Below are 18,077 nucleotides of genomic sequence, written 5' to 3'. Positions count from 1 at the left end.
GTTATGTGGTCTAACTGTTTAGTCCCAGGAAACCCTATGTTCTCAATTTGTAGACATTTCTATCAAGGGCATTTTTTCACAGGCAAAGTTATGTAAAGTTCCTTACTTGTAGGCAATGGTGGTCTACTTTCAGGGGGTTAAGGTAGGTGCATCTGCACCGCAGGAGACTGAGGTAGTGGCATTTTGCCATGTACACAAGGAAAATTGATTTTCCCCTCCCAAAGCTCCTCAATATACTCTAGAATTGGGGCAATTTATCACATTTTTGGCCTTCTGGGCCATTTTATGCTAAGAAGAGGACTTTTTGCAACAAGAAGTGACCAAGAACTCAATGCCTATGCCACAGTTGCCTCCCACACTCCCTAGGGCAGTGATGTCCAAACTCTGGCCTTCTGGGTGTTTTGGACTTCAGCTCCCAGCATCCCAGACCATTGGCCAATGTGGCTGAGGCTTCTGGGAGCTCAAGTCCAAAACAGCTGGAGGAGCAGAGTTAGGACATCACTGCCCTAGAGAGATCTGTGAAGAAATGTTTTTGGAATTTCCCCCCAAAGAATTTCAGTTGACCCTGGGGCTTCCCCTCCCTTCCGTAGGCTGACATGAAAGTATCTGGCACATGTGTGGTGCCATCTGACTTTAAGGAGGAATGAATGCTGCTGGCAAACTAGATGGAGCTGGTGAATGGTATCCATTACAGTCGCAAACGTTGGTTCATCATGAGGGACCCCAACGTGTTTAAAGAGGATGGATGATGTAGCATGATCATCAGACCCTCTCACCAACAGTACTTCTATTGTGCCTGAATTAAGTTTCAAAATTTAAAAGCTGGACACTACTAGAATGGAGTTGTTGTTGGAAACTAGCAAAATGTATGTGTTGTAGAAGTCAAAGTTCTGTATCCACAAAGATTGTATTCAGCAAAAGAATAAATGTCTGCCTTGATCGTGGAGTAATGGTTTGAGTATTGGATTATGACTATGGTGACTATGGATTATGACTATGAGAGTTCAATTCCCAGTTCAACCATGACACCCACTAGGTGAACTTGGGCAATTCCCAACCTCAGGAGAAGACAAATGTAAACCACTTCTGACCAACTCGTGCCAAGAAAAACCCTAAGATTTGCCTTAGAGTCATCATAAGTCGGAAATGACTTGAAGGCATACAACACACACACACACACACACACACATGTTGGTTGAATGAGAATGAAACAACATAGAAGATGCATTTCAAGTTACATTACAGATAGGGCTGCAGACAAATTAGTGTGGTAAGGGCATTTTTATCCCCTGATCTGATACAGGCCCCAAACTTTTGATTATGTGCATTGCATTTGCCATCAAGATAACTGATATATCTATCTGCTGTTGATCGTGAGGGAAAGGGATCAGGGATTTACAGGGACTATTGAGAGTAGGGAGGCATTTGTGGAGAAGGACCAACAAGTGCTGTGCAGATGGTATTTGTAAAATGACAAGAGATTTGACATACTAAATTGTCAGATGCCAAATATATCTGTAATGTAACTTCCTCTGCTTTTCTGAAAGTTGCAGCCCTTTAAAATAAGAATTGGAGTTTTAAAAAAGTTTGTTTTCAGGCTGCCTTGGGAAGCAAGTTTCATGATATGTAGAATGAGCCAGTGTTCCTTTTAAACTACCACTAGGTTGTCAATCTGTAACATTGCAGTCATGTCACCATGACTGCTTGCCATTGATTTCAGTGTTGGCTGAATTAGGCAAAATGCACACTGTTGAAAGCCCACTTCTGTGAAGTTTGTGTAACTAGGAGTAAGCCTCCATGTAGGTTTGCTTCTTAACCATTCAAAAGAGATATCCCCCAAAGTCTCTGTAATAAAATACAGTGGATCTTTTTTTGGTATCCTCTGGAGTTTGGTTCCAGGACTCCCTGAAGATAATAAAATCCATGGATGCTCAATTCCTATTAAATACAATGGCATGGTAAAATGGTGTCCCTTGAAGGTTTGCTTTTGGGAATTTATACATTTTAAAAACATTTTCAACCTGGGGAGACTTGAATCTGTGGATAAAAAAATCCATGGATACAGAGGGCTGACTGTAAAAACAAAAGGCTAAGATAATATATTGGCTCTTCATATAGGAAACAGTCATACCATAGAAAGCTGGTTGTATTTAAGTAAGCTAATGTTTAAATCTGCATTTCTGTAGGCTTCTATACCGTCTCTCAAATGAACAAATAAAGCTTCAGCATTTTCAGCTAGTGATTTTGTGTGGGTATGGCACAATAGATGGGGAAAGAGTTTCATTCCACGGGGTGTTTGCTTTCAGGCACATTAAATGACTCTTATACAAAAAGAATTGAAATAGCTGACTATTTACTCCTACTTGAACTTTTGTGTGCTGTACATGCATAGATTGTAGTCTGTGCATCATATAAAGAGAAGCCTGGTGGGATAATGAAACTTAAATCTTCTATTTCAAATCACTTTTTTTTTATAACCAAACTAGACTTTATATTTTGATGCATGTTTCAGCCCATTTGTAAAGCTGGGGAAAAACACCTTTAGGAGGTAGATAGTGGTGGGAGGAGCGATACCTCTTTTCCTGTGGCAATTGATTTGGTGTGGCAATATGTTTGATACAACCTTGTTATTGTGTATGCATATGTGAGTTCACATTTTAAATATCAAAACTGATGAGGATAAATAGTAACCATGTAGTAAGATAATTTGCAGATTTGAAACTCAGCATGCAGTCTTTCTGGCGTTCTTTCTGGCAGTTCTTTGTCTGCAAGGGCTGAACTTCTCTTCTTTTAACTTTCAGCTTCCATCTTACACACTACTGCTGAGTTCTTTGGTGCATTCAGCAGTACTGACCTTATCTGTCATGCACTTGCTACTTTCATCCTTCAGAGGAGCTGTTGACTCTGTGGCCATTTGAAAGAAGTGAGATAGATGAAGTAAATAGAAGCTTGGTGCAGAATATTGGCTGCAGACTGTAAAAGTAGAATTTGGCACAGTCAGGTATTTGTAAAAGCCCTGTGTCCCTACTGCCACCCTGGTGTGAGTAAATTGCAGTCATCTCTATTTATGAGCAGAAATGGTTCTAGGATTGAAATTATTAGCCCAGAATCTACTGCAGTCTGTCCTAGTGAATTTCAACATACTGTGGACTTATGTCAGGCTATACAAAGTGACCATGATATTGGGCTATTTGATGCATTCACCCATGTGGTAAGGAGGAGTTTCCCCCACTTTTCCAAAACCAAAGCCATATAAAATCTTTATGCATAGTGGTAGAATTCAAAAATATAGCAATGTTAGTCTGTAGAATCAGTATATAGAGAGATCTTGTAGCACCCTTGAGACTAACTGAGAAAAAGAAGTTGGCAGTATGAGCTTTCATAGACTTAAGTCTAAGTTTGATGAAGTTCATGCTGCCAACGTCTTACTTTCAGTTAGTCTCAAATGTGTCACAAGATCTCTCTACATTGTGTATAGTGAAATGTTACACCAGCAAGTGGGGATTTTTTTATTGTAGTAAATATACTATTAGGTATATGTGTGGAATACACTAAGACTTGATATTGTTAAAGCAAGAGTGGTAGAATGGAAATGATGACTATCACAATTTTTCCTACTGTTGCAGCCCATGGAACATTGCAAGTGGAACCTGATACAATCTCGTATAACAAGCTTCTGTGACAAATCAAAAATCACCTTGAAAATAAAACCGATCACATCCCAGAAACATATTAGTTGTGGTACAGCTATGGGATTTAGTTGAGTTCTGTTGAGTTACTTTTTTTTACAAAATAGAGGATAGAAAGAATGTCTGAACAGGTAAGGGATATCACCTATTTATTCAGTCCTTTCCATCTTGTCATAAGATTTGGCAGAAAAAGTTTAACTCTGTTAACATGATAATTAATGTCACATTTATGAAAGGAGATGGCCTCAGTACTTTAAAAGGAAGTGTCATTGTGTCATCGCTCCTAAAGAAATAGTCCTTGGACTTTGATGACAATTGTTAGCAGGTTGCTAATCTTTTCTTGGGAGTGTGCACATGGCTATTCAGCTCCAGACACTTCCGAGTGAAATGTGCTGAAATTTATTTATTTATTTATTTACATCCCACCCTTTCTACCAATATGGAACCCAAAGTGGCTTACAATATATGATAAAAGAAAATAGTTAAAACAATATGTGTTACAAAAGGTTTTAAAAGCAGTAAACAGTCAATGCAATTAAAACACTAAAACAATTAAAGACATATTACACATTAAAGTAACATTTTCTGTGGCTTTAGGCCTGAGTTTGGAACTTTCAAGTTGTGCTCTCTCTTAAAGTTCAGGTTTGCCCCTTGGAGGTATTGAATCCAATTTTAACTTTGAGAGCCAGCTTCTGGAAAATTTTTAATTTCAAAGAAATATCCTTTTTTGTCACTCATTGCTGAAAGTAAGGGTCACCTGCAGCTATTGTGACTGTCTCTCTCTGGCTTTTCTTCACGAACGAAGATTCAGGAAGGACTCATCCCGCACTTTGTACAAGTGCGTTGGTGACTAAAAAGGCCAATCCGGGATAAACAGGTCTGGTTGCAGAAAGCACAGCAGAAAGTCTACTTGGGTGATATTTCTGGGTTGCGGTTCTTTCAGCGTTGTCGTTTCTCTTCAAGACTCGTTCGGCACGAGCTTTCAAAAAAGGCTGCAGCATCGTGGATAGTGCGTCTTCATGCCTGCCGACGCGAGGCCAGGGCGGACCATTGTTGGTGATCAATTGGCCCAAGCCTGAGATGTTGTTTCAGGGAGTCCTTGTATCTCTTCTTTGGGGTGCCCCTCTTACGCTGACCCATGGCGAGTTCACCGTAGAATACTATTTTTGGGAGGCGACGGACCTTCATCCTAGAAACGTGTCCTGCCCAGCGCAGCTGCGTCCTCAATAGCATGGCCTCAATGCTGGTGATCCCTGCTTGCTCAAGGACAGCAACATTTGTCTCATAGTCAGTCCAGTGTATATTTAGAATTGTGCGTAAGCAGCACGGATGAAAGCGTTTGAGGAGTTGTAGGTGTTGGCGATAGGTGACCCATGTTTCAGACCCATAAAGGAGAATAGACAGTACAATACAAACTGATTTTTGTGCTTCGCCTCAAGTGTTTGTTACTCCAGACTCTCTTCTGAAGCCTTCCGAATGCACTATATGCCTTTGCTAGTCTGTGATCGATCTCTTTATCAATCTTGGCGTCTGAGGAGATGATGCTTCCCAGGTAGGTGAACTGCTGGACGGACTTAAGCACAGATGTTATTAGAAACGCATTAGTTATTAGAAAGGGCTCCAAGAGAGTGTCGCCATATCTGACTTGACAGTTGTGACTGTACTGAAGCATTATTTATGAGCAGATTGTGACAAACCATTAGAAGTCATAGGATTTCTCTCATAATTCACACCTGGCAATTCGTGAGAGTATAGAATAGGGACTTCCCCTCCTGTGTCCTGTTAGTAGAATATGTTTGCTTGGAAGTAGTCCATAGAGACCTTTAGAGATGAGCTCTTACCTTAGCTTTTGTTATTGATGTGTATATGAACTGGTAGAACTTGAGAATACTTTATTTGGCTTCCTTTTCCGTTTACATCCTCTGTGTGTTCTTTCTAGTGCTTGTATTATGTTTTAATTACTTGTTGAAAAGAAAAGTGTGTCAAAGCTTTCAGAGCTTAATTCTGCCTTGTAAATTGCTAATCTGGTTTAGGAGACTGCAGAGAAGATATAAAGTTGTGGAAATCCTCTTGATCAAATTTACCAGTAGAAAAACAACCACCCAAAAAGCAATTTACAAAAGTAATTGATTGGTTATAATGTTCTGGCCCTTGAGTCCATTCTTCGTGAAGCAATAGAAGAATAATTGGTTTGATTGAATGTCTGTTTACGTCACTTGTAACAGGCACTGTTAAAAGAATGGTTTAGTTATGTCAGTTTGGTTCACTTATGGTTGCTGTACTTCCTAACCGTAGGAGGTCTGTAATAGAAGTCCATATTTATATAAATGCAACCTTAACTTGCCTTAAGGTTTGGCATAGTACTTTCTTTTCCAATCATATTCATGAGTGCCCAGCTTTATATAGTGCTTTGTATCATTACCACCTGCATTCAGCACCTTTTATATTTTAAGTTCTGTGAAAAACTGCAGGAAGCCTTAAATGGTAGTTGCCTTTCTGAGCGATACATAATTCTCAAAGGTCACAACATAAAAGGTAGGAGATCTGGTACAAAGCAGAGACCATCATGGCATCCATAATTGTAGGTTTAAAATACTTCCCACACTTGGTTTCCTGTAATACTTGGCTTCTAGTAAGGTTGGATTTATTTGACCTTTTCTTTATAATTTCAGAAGTCTCCTATTGTATGAATTTATTTGCAGACTCCACTTGGGGGTGTACAAAAATGAACATAATGTTTGGTTTTTGCTGTGCTGTGTATAGGTTGGGAGAAAGTGAGTTTCATAGAGGGGTTTGAACTTGATTGTGGTATCCAGATCAGTACTTGATCCTGTATATGTGAATTTATTTATCAGTACTCTCCTTATCTCCTCTCCACCACCACAGATTTTGCTTGTTTAAGCTTTTAGTGCCAGAATAATGACTAATGATACATTTAATGCATTTCAAAATAGCATAATTGCAATTGAATCTCATTGCAAATATGTAGAAGCAAAGTGAATGAATGGCTATGTCATAGTCATAGAGACATTTTGTTTGTCAGTCACACATGCACCTTCCCCCTGAGTCCCAATTTTGGAGAACAGTAGTAGCAGTAGTAACAACAACAACAATAATAATGTACTACAATATTTCTGAAGTTAATACTAACCAAATTATGTGCAAGGTGTCTCCTCAGTGTAAAATGATCTATTGAGGATTTAACAGCCTTTAATAATCAGATTTACACCTTTGTTCAAGAAATGTGTGAATAAATCAGTGGCAAAGGTCTCTATATACCCTAAAGGTACCAGATCGTGGTAGATAAGCAAGGCCAGCCCTGATTAGTACTCGAATGGGAAACTGCCAATGAATACCAGCTGCTGTAGGCTTTGTTTCAGAGGAACGAACTGTCAAAAACTCCACTGAATATTATTTGCCCAAGCAAACCCAATGAGATTAATGGGATCGCTATAAGTCGACAAGCAACTTGATTTAAACAACTCTTCTCCAGGTTGGTGCATTCTGGGTGTGTTATATTGATTCTGCCATAATCCTGTGCCTGGCTGGATTATTAAAATTGTCATTCAACAATCAGTGATTTCAATTTATATTTGCTTCTAGTGATTTAAATCAGGGTTTAATAATTGATTCAAATCACCTTGATTTAAATCAGCCCTCAATAGGTTTGTCTTCCCAGATTTAGTGTCATTCAGATGTTTACCCAGCAGTTCTGTTTAATAGTTGGGGTTTTGAAAGTTGTATAGAGCCTGTATGGCATAGTGGTTTTGAGTGCTGGGCTCTGACTCTGGAGACCAGGATTTGATTCTCAGCTCAACCATGAAACCCACCGTGGGCAAAACATATACTCTCAGCCTTCTCTGAACAAATCTTGCCAAGAAAACCCCATGATAGTATTGCCCTAGGGTTGCCATAAGTTGAAAATGGCTTGAAGGCACACAACAACAAGGAAGGCTGCAGTAAGACATTTTATAAGCTGGGTGCCATCACAGAAAATCTGTTCTGAGTCACTGCTTCCATACCTTCTGCAGTCCTGTCTCCTTGAGCAAAGCCTCAGATACTAAATAGAGAACACGAACTTTCTACTTCCTCAGATACATTTGGATGGACTCAGATGCATTAGATTCCGATGTATTTGGACGGAAGAAGTAGATTTAAGACTACAAAAGCTCATGCTGCCAACTTTAGTAGTCTCAAAAGTACTCCAAGTTCTCTCTATATACTGATTCTACAGACTAACATGGCTATATCTTTGAATTCTAAACAGAGAACATATACATATTACATAAAACCATAAAGCGGACTCATTGGGCATGAGTCCAACTCTCTGCTCAAAGCAAGTCCAACTAGAGCATCCTCAACAGGTAGCTGTCCAGCATCTTTTTGAAGATGTTCAGAGAAGGAGACCCTGCCACTGCTTTAGCTAAGTGATTCACTTCTTGAAGTGCCCATAACATCAGCTGAAATCTCCTCTCCTTCAACTTTTTAAAAAATTCTCCCATTTATGGGTGTGGGTGTGTGTTTTGTGTCAGTGCTCTTGATCAGCTGGGTCTCAGTATTGGTGGAATTGTGCATGGTTTTCCCCTACAAAAATCTTATTGGTGGAGAAGTTCTTTGCGAAATGGATGAAATTAGTGTGGTGGTATGGCAGCTAATGAAATGGCTCATCTGAAGTCTATTTTTGCATTTCATTGTTAACATATGTAAGGTCTCTTTTTGCAGAACCCCACTGGAGGAAGAATTAGCAAAAACATGGAAATGGAGGGATTTCAATCTTGAGAGGGTATTTCCTCTTGAATGTTGTCACATGTTGCTCCTTTTGGCTATTGTCCATGCTAGAAAATACTTTTGTTTTTAATCTTACTACCTTGAGCCAGAAAATGTGGGATGTGACTTTACAGTTTAAAAGACACTACTGGTTGTGTAAATACATATTGTTCATTATTCTTCAGACATAAAACATGATTGATAACCTCAGTTTGTTAAACCTTTCCCTTGTAGTTTTATCACTGTTTTTTAGCCTTCATCTACAGTTTTCTGTGGAGTGGTGCCTTTTCTTAAACTTTCCAATGGTCTCTTTTGAATTTTGAGTTGTAACATACAGCTAATTATGACTATTTGAAAAATGTGAAGGCAGCCAAAACTCTCCTGCAGATGTTTTTCAAGCTGCCAAGCCATATGTGTTATATTCTGTCTGCTACATATATACAGCAGCCTGCACAAATGATTTTCAAATGCAAACTGTTGCAAAGCAGAATCCTTTCTGAGTGCAGAAGCCAAATTTTCCTTGGCATTCTTGCAGCATTCTTTTTTACAGAGTGTGCTCAGAATAACTTCAGACACAGTAGGGACACTGGGGAAAATGACGGGGGAGATTTTCAGAGAAAAGAAACATAAAAAGAAAGCAATTTCCTGAAGACTTCAATATCCGGATCAAGATCTGGATTATATCTTGTATTCACGATATTGTTTGGTGAGATGGCGTTTCCACATCTTCAGTAACACTGCCTTATACTGTATGTTAAATTGAAAGCAAACACTCAATCAAAAGTTTGTACTTGCAAAAGGTCTGAACCACCCTGTACTGTATTTCTCTCATTTGCAAGGTTAGTGGCTGCTACTATGTAAGAAATGTATACTTGCAAGTGGTCATTATGGTGAGAGGTGTAGCCCAAAATGTAACTTTTCCAAGTTCTGCTTGCAAATCCTTCTTCATTAAATGTTTTACCTCTTTAAATTCTTCCCTGACATATCCCTTTGTCCCTTTCCATTACAACTGGAATGGTATTCACTTTCTTATATACTAGCATTGGTACTTATGATTGGACCATCCATCTGAATGGACAGATACACTTGGAAGAGAGAGGAACTTACTCTCTATTTGTCCTCTTGTTTCAGGTTAGCAAGATCAGACATTCCTGGATACTCCCACAACATAATATTCTTGGTGCCAGATTTGCTTCCTTGTGATTTTCTTGTGATTACTTTCTAGAAATATTATTAAATATGTTTTTAAAAAATCTTATTTCATTGTGTTCACTGTAGTTAGCTTAGCTTTTTGGCTTGTCCTGCCCAAAATATTCGAGAAGGTTATTTAAAATTTTATACCATCAGTTGTTCTGTTCACTTTGAGCCATTGGTATTAGTTTATTTTAGACTGAAATCAAGATTGAGCAAGAGTTTTCCATACTGCACTGTTCCAAAACTATTTAGAAGTGTGCTACTTCGTTTAACAAGTTTTAGATTCCACAGATTTCTTCAGAATGCTTTACATCTGAAGAACATTAGTACGAAAATTCTTTTCCTATCGCATATGTCATTCTAAGATGGAAAAGCCAGTGATAGAAGACCAATGTAATATAGAGCTGTGCTTCTTAAGTTATCTGATGTGGAGGGTCAGGAAATTTTTCCCCATTATGACCAGTAGATATGTATGCCCATTGAGTACAACTGTTTTTCTTTCACAGAAACTTTGTGTGGAATAACAACAGTCCAGGGACCATCACTTTGACTAGCACTGTTGTACAGATTAATGGCTCAGAGTGGCTCGCTATATCCTCAGGTTTTGTACCCACGGATTCAACCAACCACTCCTCCAATTTTTTTTTAAATCCAAAAAGCAAACCTTGATTTTGAGTTGTTTGCCATTTTATATAGGAGGTACACCATTGCATATAATGGCTTTTGGCATCCATGGTGGTGGGGGCCCTGGAACCAAACTCCAACAGATGATGAGGGCCTGTGTTCAGTTTTGAGCACTATTTATTTTAAGAAGGCTATAGACAAGTTGGACCAGGTTCAGAGAAAGACAACAAGGATTATAAGAGGTGTGGAGAACAAAACCTATGGAGAAATGTTGAAGGAGCTGGGAACGTTCAGCCTAGTGAAGAGAAGACTGAAGGGTGATATGATTGTACAGTATTCTTTAAATATCTCTAGAGCTGTCATAGAGAGAACAGCTGTTCTCTCTATGGAATTCATTGCCTAGTGAGGTGGTAGAGTCTCCTTCAGACATCTTCAAAGGTGAAAGATAGTATGAAGAAAGGAAAAGTAAGTGTAGAGGACATGAGTATATGAGCAGAAGGTATGAGTAGGGGAAGAGAAAGTGTGAAAGAGTAGATGTAGTGAAGATGTGTAACAGAGGTATGGGTGAGGTGAGTTGGTAGATAACTAAAGGGAGAAGGGAAGGAGAGATGGAAAGTTGGAAGGTTAGTGTGAATGGAGTAAGAGTGAGAAGGAGATGGAAAGGAAGGAGATGGAAAAGTATTTAGGAAGAGAAAAGAAGGGATGAGAGGGATTGTTTTGCGAAGACGTGTATTGGTAAGGATGAGTAGGATGAATGGTAAGGTAAAATAAATGTTTGCGATAGAATTAATCAATTTAATGAAATAGACCAGGAATATGTAAGGTTGTTATTGGGTAATGTATGGGAGAATATCTGTGGTAGGTTTTAATGGTACTTTTTTTGGCATGTTTTGTATGAGATTTGTCTGTTCTGTATGTGTTTTTTTAATAATATATATTTTTTGTCAATAAAAAAGACCTTTTCAAAAAAGAGTCTGGATAGCTATCTGCCGGGGATGCTTTAGCTGGAGATCCTGCTTTGAGCAGGGGTTGGGCTCTATATGATTCTATGATCTGAGTCAGTAGCTCAGCAGCATGGGTAACACCGAGATCATGTTTTCAGAGGCGATTGTGAATAAGATAGTGAATAAGAAATCAGTCTCAGATGAGGGAATGTTATATTGGAGCCCTGAAAATTACTGTTTGGATTGGCAGTTGTAGTTCAAGGAAAGAAGCATCCCAACCACTGCACTGAATTTGGATAGCTCAAGTGGATGTGCTTGCACTCTTATGGTCATTTGTCACATGTCCTTATGGTCATTTGTCACATGCCCATGTAAAGATTACATGTCGAGTGTTTGGTTTTGACATTGTGGACATTGTGGATGTCTTTTTACCTTCACCCCAACAACGAAATGTTCTGCAATTTACCCTTCATAATAAAACAATTGACAACTGATAATGTGTTCAGGCTTGCTTAATGTGGATTTAATGAACTGTACATTCCCTCAGGGAGGGGTAATAGCTCTCTGCTGACTCCAGAAAGGGCAAGGCTCTGCATCTCCTGGTACAGCGTTAGTCATATTCATAAGGGCATCTCATAAATATGTAAAATGCTTTGAAGCAAATTGAAGCAAGAGGTCTAATCTGTAGATTGCGATGGATCAGCTTTCTCAATGCTTTCTCAATGAGTCAGTTCAAGGGAGAAAGATGTTGATCCATTTCGGTCACTTGCTAGATCATTGATTTCCCAGGTGGTGAACTAGAATTTCCAGAAGCTTTTAAACCTTTCACCATACTTACTGTAGGGCATTTGAAAGTTAAACCCAATTACTTCTGGGAAACCAAGCTTGGGGACCCACTGAACTAAAAGTATAGTCTTGAAGTCCATTTTATGTGATGAAATTGGACAGTCCTCAAAGGTGTTTCTCTCTCTCTCTCTTTTGCTTGAAGTGTGGATGCCACTGAAGTTCAGCTGTATCCTATGCAGAAATCTAGAGAGAATTTTCTGAGAGACTGGATGCTTTCTGCGTTCATCCTTAGTGTGGTTAGATTCACTTTCTTGAGATATCTTATTTGTCCTGCTGAATTAATTTGATGGGCTGTACTGATTTCTGCTTCTGGTCTGCATAGTAGTTGGAATGCTATTGTTAATCTGAGTTTTTGTTGGCTAATAGAATAAAATTGTATCAACTTACATAGAGAAGTCGGAGAGCGGATTAGAGTTTTACATCCCTCCCAGCCTTTGGGTTTCTGAACTGAAAAACTTTGGGTCTTCCTTTGGCAAGGCCATTATGGCTGCACCCACACTGTGGAAATAATCCGCTTTGACACCATTTTAACTGCCTTGGCTCAATGCTGTGGGATTCTGGAAAGTGTAGCTTTGTGAGACATTCTGTCTTGGTTTATGACTATAATAAAGATGAACTTGAACTTGTGAAAGATTTAGCCTCTTGTCAGAGAGCTCTGGTGCCACCAAAAACTACAATTCCCAGAATTGTCAAATCAGATTATTTTTTAAACTCATGTTTATCTCATCATTGTTGTTGTTTCCTGCCTCGATCCATGGGAAGAGGTGGAATACTAATACTAATAATAATAATAATTATTATTATTATTATTTTGGCATGGCAGATGCAACCTATAACTCACTAGCCATTTTTTTTGCTACTGTTCAATTTTTCCCTAGGAAAGCTTTTGTGTTTTCTCCACTTTTAGTTTTTCAGCTAGTGGTGGCTTGCCTTCCTAAACAGCTGAGCCTCTTGTTTCAAATTGTCAGGCATCTTGCATAAAGAGAGGTTTGGTGCATTTGATTAAAAAATAAGGCTTTAGACATCTCACCCATTTAAGATCAGAACTATCTCTATCTAGAATTGTGCTTCTCAGGTAGGCAACATTTTGTTGTAGAACAATAGTTCTTTTAATCTGGTGAAAGATGGAATAGCTACCATGTCATCACCTGTAGTATGAGTCCATGGACCTCGTGTTTCTTGTGTTTAACTGTATAGTGAGCTGTGCATCTTTCAGTACAACTTGCAGCCTGCCAAACGCTGCCTGCTCCCCAGGTGCTCAGTGCTTCAGCCTGAAGAACTGTGAATTTTTAATCAAAATGCTTATTGAGCTGAAGGAGAGCTGAGAATAATGAGAGGATTCAGCACCTTCTCTTGGAGAGGCTTCTTTTTAAGGACGCTTGACAAAAGACTGGTGTTAAAAAATCTTTTGGCCTGTGAACGCAGTTGATATGTTGCAAGTATTTCACAAAGCAACCATCACAGATTGCTGTACAGTTAGCAACTGTATTCACAGAAAATCAAAATACCTCTGTATATTGCGTTGGAATGCATGTATTGGGTGTTTGTGTGCGAGGGACACTTCTCTGTGTTTTCTATGTGATGTCTGTCTTCTCTCCAATCTCCATGCTGTCCTCCACAGCAATAGAAAATCTTTCCTTTTTTCTCTTCCCTCTCTTTTTTGATGGTTGAATGTAAAGCCTATTTTTCCTTTGAGTGTTTTGCAGTACCTTGATTGTCTTGCAGTCCCTTGATATCTTGTAGTGCCAAGAGGTACTTTAGAGAAATGGAGACCAAAGTTTCAATTTGAAGTGATTCAATCCCCTTTTTTGGGGTGGGGTGGGGGAGGAAATATTTTTAAAAACATTTTTAAGTGCCTCAAGATATAGCTGTTGGCATACTGGTTCCCATGGGCATCCATTACCTTCCTTGAGCCTAGAGAAATGCTCCTTTATCTGCTTAGCCATATATTATGGGGAAATATAGCACATTTCTGTAAACTGTGTCCACTCGTACTAATGACTTTTTTCTCTTTTCACAGGCTGGTAGTGATGGTGAAAGCATAGGCAATTGTCCCTTTTCTCAGAGACTGTTCATGATCCTGTGGCTCAAAGGAGTGGTATTTAGTGTAACTACAGTTGACTTGAAAAGGTAAGAAAAATGGGATTGCCTGGAACTACTACTCTGTATCTTGTTACCTATGATGAAGTCAAAGAAAAGTCTGTCTTTCACTGCATAACATGAAGGTTTTTTTTTAAAGCACTTCTCATTGTTATGGAACTGAAGTAAGTCTTGTGTAAATTGTTTTGTTGATATTGCATCCAAGGTGTGTAAACTTCCTTGTATCTAGAATTAATATCATTCCTGATAATTGATGCACAAATGTATTATGCAAAGTATTGGGAGTGGTGAAAGTATTGGGGCAGGGAAGCAAAATATATGAATATGCATGCTAATAAACTTTATTTTGCATGTTAAAAAGGAGACAAACATACAATTTTATTCCAGATGGCATGTTATTTAATTGGCCATTGTTCGGGCGAAGAAACAAGTTTGCTAGAAATTTTGTATTTTGTATTGTTTACTACAATACAAAAAACCAAAAAAAAAAAAAAACCACCTTGCCTTACTTTTTGTCGACGCAGAAAAAGTGTTCGACAATATAAGATGGGATTTTATGTTAGAGATTTTAAAAAGAATGGATTTGGGAAATAAATTTATTGGTTGTATCAAACAAATTTACAATCAACAATCTGCTCAAGTAAAGATCAATGGGAGCAAATCTGAAAAGTTTAGAATTTATAAAGGGACTAGACAGGGGTGTCCTCTATCACCGCTCATATTTATAAACACGGTAGAAGTTCGAATTAATGCCATGAAGAATGATGAAAAGATAAAGGCTAAACTATTGAGAACTCACAAGTCCATGTTGGGCCACTTTTTCTTCTCCTTCAGCAACTTCTGCATATGTAGGGATTTTAAATATGTAGAGGGCAATAATCTTACAGGAAAGGCAGTGTCCCTGTTACTATTTTCAAGCTAATAGTGAATTTAGCTAGTTCAGTATCTGTTGGGGAGAATTACAGTGGGCCCTTGTTATAGTGGGTTTGGTTTCAGGACCCCTGTGGATCCCAAAATCCATGGATGCTCAAGTCCCATGAAGTACAATTGCATAGTAAAATAGTGTCCCTTATATAAATTGGCAAAATCAAGGTTTGCTATTTGGAATGTATACTTCAGAAAAACAACAAACATTTTAAAGCCATGGATGTTTGAATCTGTGGATAAAGAATCTGTGGCTAGAATCATAGGATCATAGAGTTGGAAGAGATCCCCAAGGGCCATCCAGTCCAACCCCCTGCCATGCAGGAAATCCAAATCAAAGCATCCCCGACAGATGGCCATCCAGCCTCTGTTTAAAGACCTCTGAGGAAGGAGACTCCACTACACTCCAAGGGAGTTTGTTCCATTGTCGAACAGCCCTTACTGTCAGGAAGTTCCTCCTAACGTTGAGGTGGAATCTCTTTTCCTGGAGCTTTCATCCATTGCTCCGGATCCTAGTCTCTGGAGCAGCAGAAAACAAGCTTGCTCCCTCCTCAATATAACACCCCTTCAAGTATTTAAACATGGCCATCATATCACCTCTTAACCTTCTCTTCTCTAGGCTAAACATCCCCAGCTCCCTAAGTTGTTCCTCATAGGACATGGTTTCCAGACCCTTCACCATTTGGACATGCTCCAGTTTCTCAACATCTTTTTAAAATTGTGGTGCCCAGAACTGGATACAGAGGACAGACTGTATTGCATCTCAGAAAATCAGTGTGCTGGCCATAGATCTGTTGTGACTCTCATTGGATATGATTACTGTATGGTACATTAAATTACTTAAGTCTGCTTCCCTGCTACATTGACAAATTCAGCTTTGTTCGTGGAGTAAGGTAATTTGGCTCTTGGGAACATCAGTTAGGATCAGTAATCAGACTTCAAAATGTGCCGAGGTTCTACCAAAGCCACAATTATGGGCCATAGGAAAAGTTCAGTCTTAAAATTTGGTGACTTGTATTTTCCTTTGAATGGTCTTGTTAAATATAGTACTGTGCAAACAAGGGGATATTTCCAGTGAGTTCTGTTTGTAGCTATGGACACAAGAAAAAAAATATGCATGGGCTAAATGGGGACATGGCAGCCTTTTCCCCTCGCTGAGTGCTCATATGTTTTCTTCTTCCCTGTGAATGAAAGACAGAGGCTTCATTATTTTCCCTCTTCAGGAATGCAACTTATGTCTGTATGGAGAAATTAGATGTCTTTTGTTGGCCAAAGCAGAGCTGCAGTGTGCAAAGCTGAACTTGTCCAAAGACACGAGACAAGCTTCTGAGGTTTAAAAAATAATAATTTGAGGGTTACTTGGAAATAAACCAGAGACTTTCAAACACTGGCGAGGGAACCCAGGCATTCCTCAGAAGCACCTCAGTCACTAATGCCTTTTACGAATACAGTACAGTGGTACCCCGGGATACGAATTGACCGCGTTACGAAATTTCCGGGATACGAAAAAGTTAGATAGGAAAAAACTGTTCTGGGTTACGATGTTTTTTTCGGGTTACGAAATTTTTTTCGGCGCGAAATTCAAACGCGACCGCTAGCCGCGCTTCGGAAAAGCCTTTTTCGGCTTGCGAAATGCATCGGGTTACGAACGCCACGGCGGAACGAATTAATTTCGTAACCCGAGGTAGCACTGTACTTGCATGATGGGTTACCAGGTTTTGTTTGCAACATGAATCATAGAATCATAGAGTTGGAAGAGACCGCACGGGCCATCCAGTCCAACCTGCCTGCTATGCAGGAAATCCAAATCAAAGCATCCCCAACAGATGACCATCTAGCCTCTGCTTAAAGACCTCCAAAGTAGGATACTCCATCACTCTCCAAGGCAACATGTTCCACTGTCGAACAACCCTTACTGTCAGGAAGTTCTTCCTAATGTTGAGGTGGAATCTCTTTTCCTGTAGCTTGCATCCATTGTTCCGGGTCCTGTTCTCTGGAGCAGCAGAAAACAAGCTTGCTCCCTCCTCAATATGTCATCCTTTCAAATATTTAAACAGGGCTATCATATCACCTCTTAACCTTCTCTTCTCCAGGCTAAACATCCCCAGCTTCCTAAGTCGTTCCTCATAGGACATGGTTTCCAGACTTCTCACCATTTTAGTCGCCCTCTTTGGACACGCTCCAGTTTTTCCACATCCTTTTTAAATTGTGGTGCCCAGAACTGGACACAATATTCCAGGTGGGGCCTGACCAAAGCAGAATACAGTGGCACTATTACTTCTCTTGATATAGACACTATACTTTTATTGATGCAGCCTAAAATTGCATTGGCCTTTTTAGCTCCCGCATCACACTGGGAGGATGAGAAGTGGGTTGCTGTATTTTCCTGTTTGTGCACATCTTGGCAAAGTTACTTTTTTGGACTACAACCCTCCACAGCTAGCATGGGCACTGACTGGCTCTGCTGCTTTGACCTTCTCCCATGCCAGCGCTTAAGTGGCAGTGAAGAATAAATCCCATTGTGGGAGTAAGATGGGATATAAATCCTGGAAATAATACATCCTGCAGATAAAATAAATAAGAATACAGTACTGATGTTGGATCACTCAGGAACAGTGACTAACCTAGGATCCCCCAACACATACCATATATACTCGACTATAAGTCGACCTCATATATAGGTCGAGGGCAGGTTTGGGGGCTAAAATTATGGATTTTGATATTATCCGTGGATAAGTCGAGGGTAAAATTTAGGGGCATGTAACAAAGAATGTTAAGGATGATGCAAAGGAAAATGATGCCAAAGAACTTAGAAAATTCCAGCAGACATTAACTGTCTGTGCTGATTCTAAAGGCTGTATAGATGAGAGAGTAGAGTGGATCCATGCTGCTTTTTGGTGCTCCTAGGATGGACTAAGCTGTTGCCTTATACTACTCTATTCAGAAAAAGGGGGTGGCTCCTTTTTTATCTATTGTATATAAGAGTTAA

General features: G+C 39.4%; 1 protein-coding gene across 1 annotated transcript in view; it reads left to right on the top strand.

Annotated features, from left to right (window-relative positions):
• Positions 1-18,077, top strand: part of CLIC4 (chloride intracellular channel 4) — a 62,254-nt gene that overhangs the window by 21,175 nt on the left and 23,002 nt on the right. The window contains exon 2 of the mRNA XM_042439833.1: positions 14,085-14,194. Within this exon, the coding sequence (XP_042295767.1) occupies positions 14,085-14,194 (110 nt within the window). The remainder of the gene's footprint in view (positions 1-14,084; positions 14,195-18,077) is intronic.

The sequence above is a fragment of the Sceloporus undulatus genome, chromosome 9 (genome assembly GCF_019175285.1).
Source record: "Sceloporus undulatus isolate JIND9_A2432 ecotype Alabama chromosome 9, SceUnd_v1.1, whole genome shotgun sequence".
NCBI classification, from domain to species: domain Eukaryota; kingdom Metazoa; phylum Chordata; class Lepidosauria; order Squamata; family Phrynosomatidae; genus Sceloporus; species Sceloporus undulatus.
This window is presented reverse-complemented; position numbering and strand designations above follow the sequence as displayed.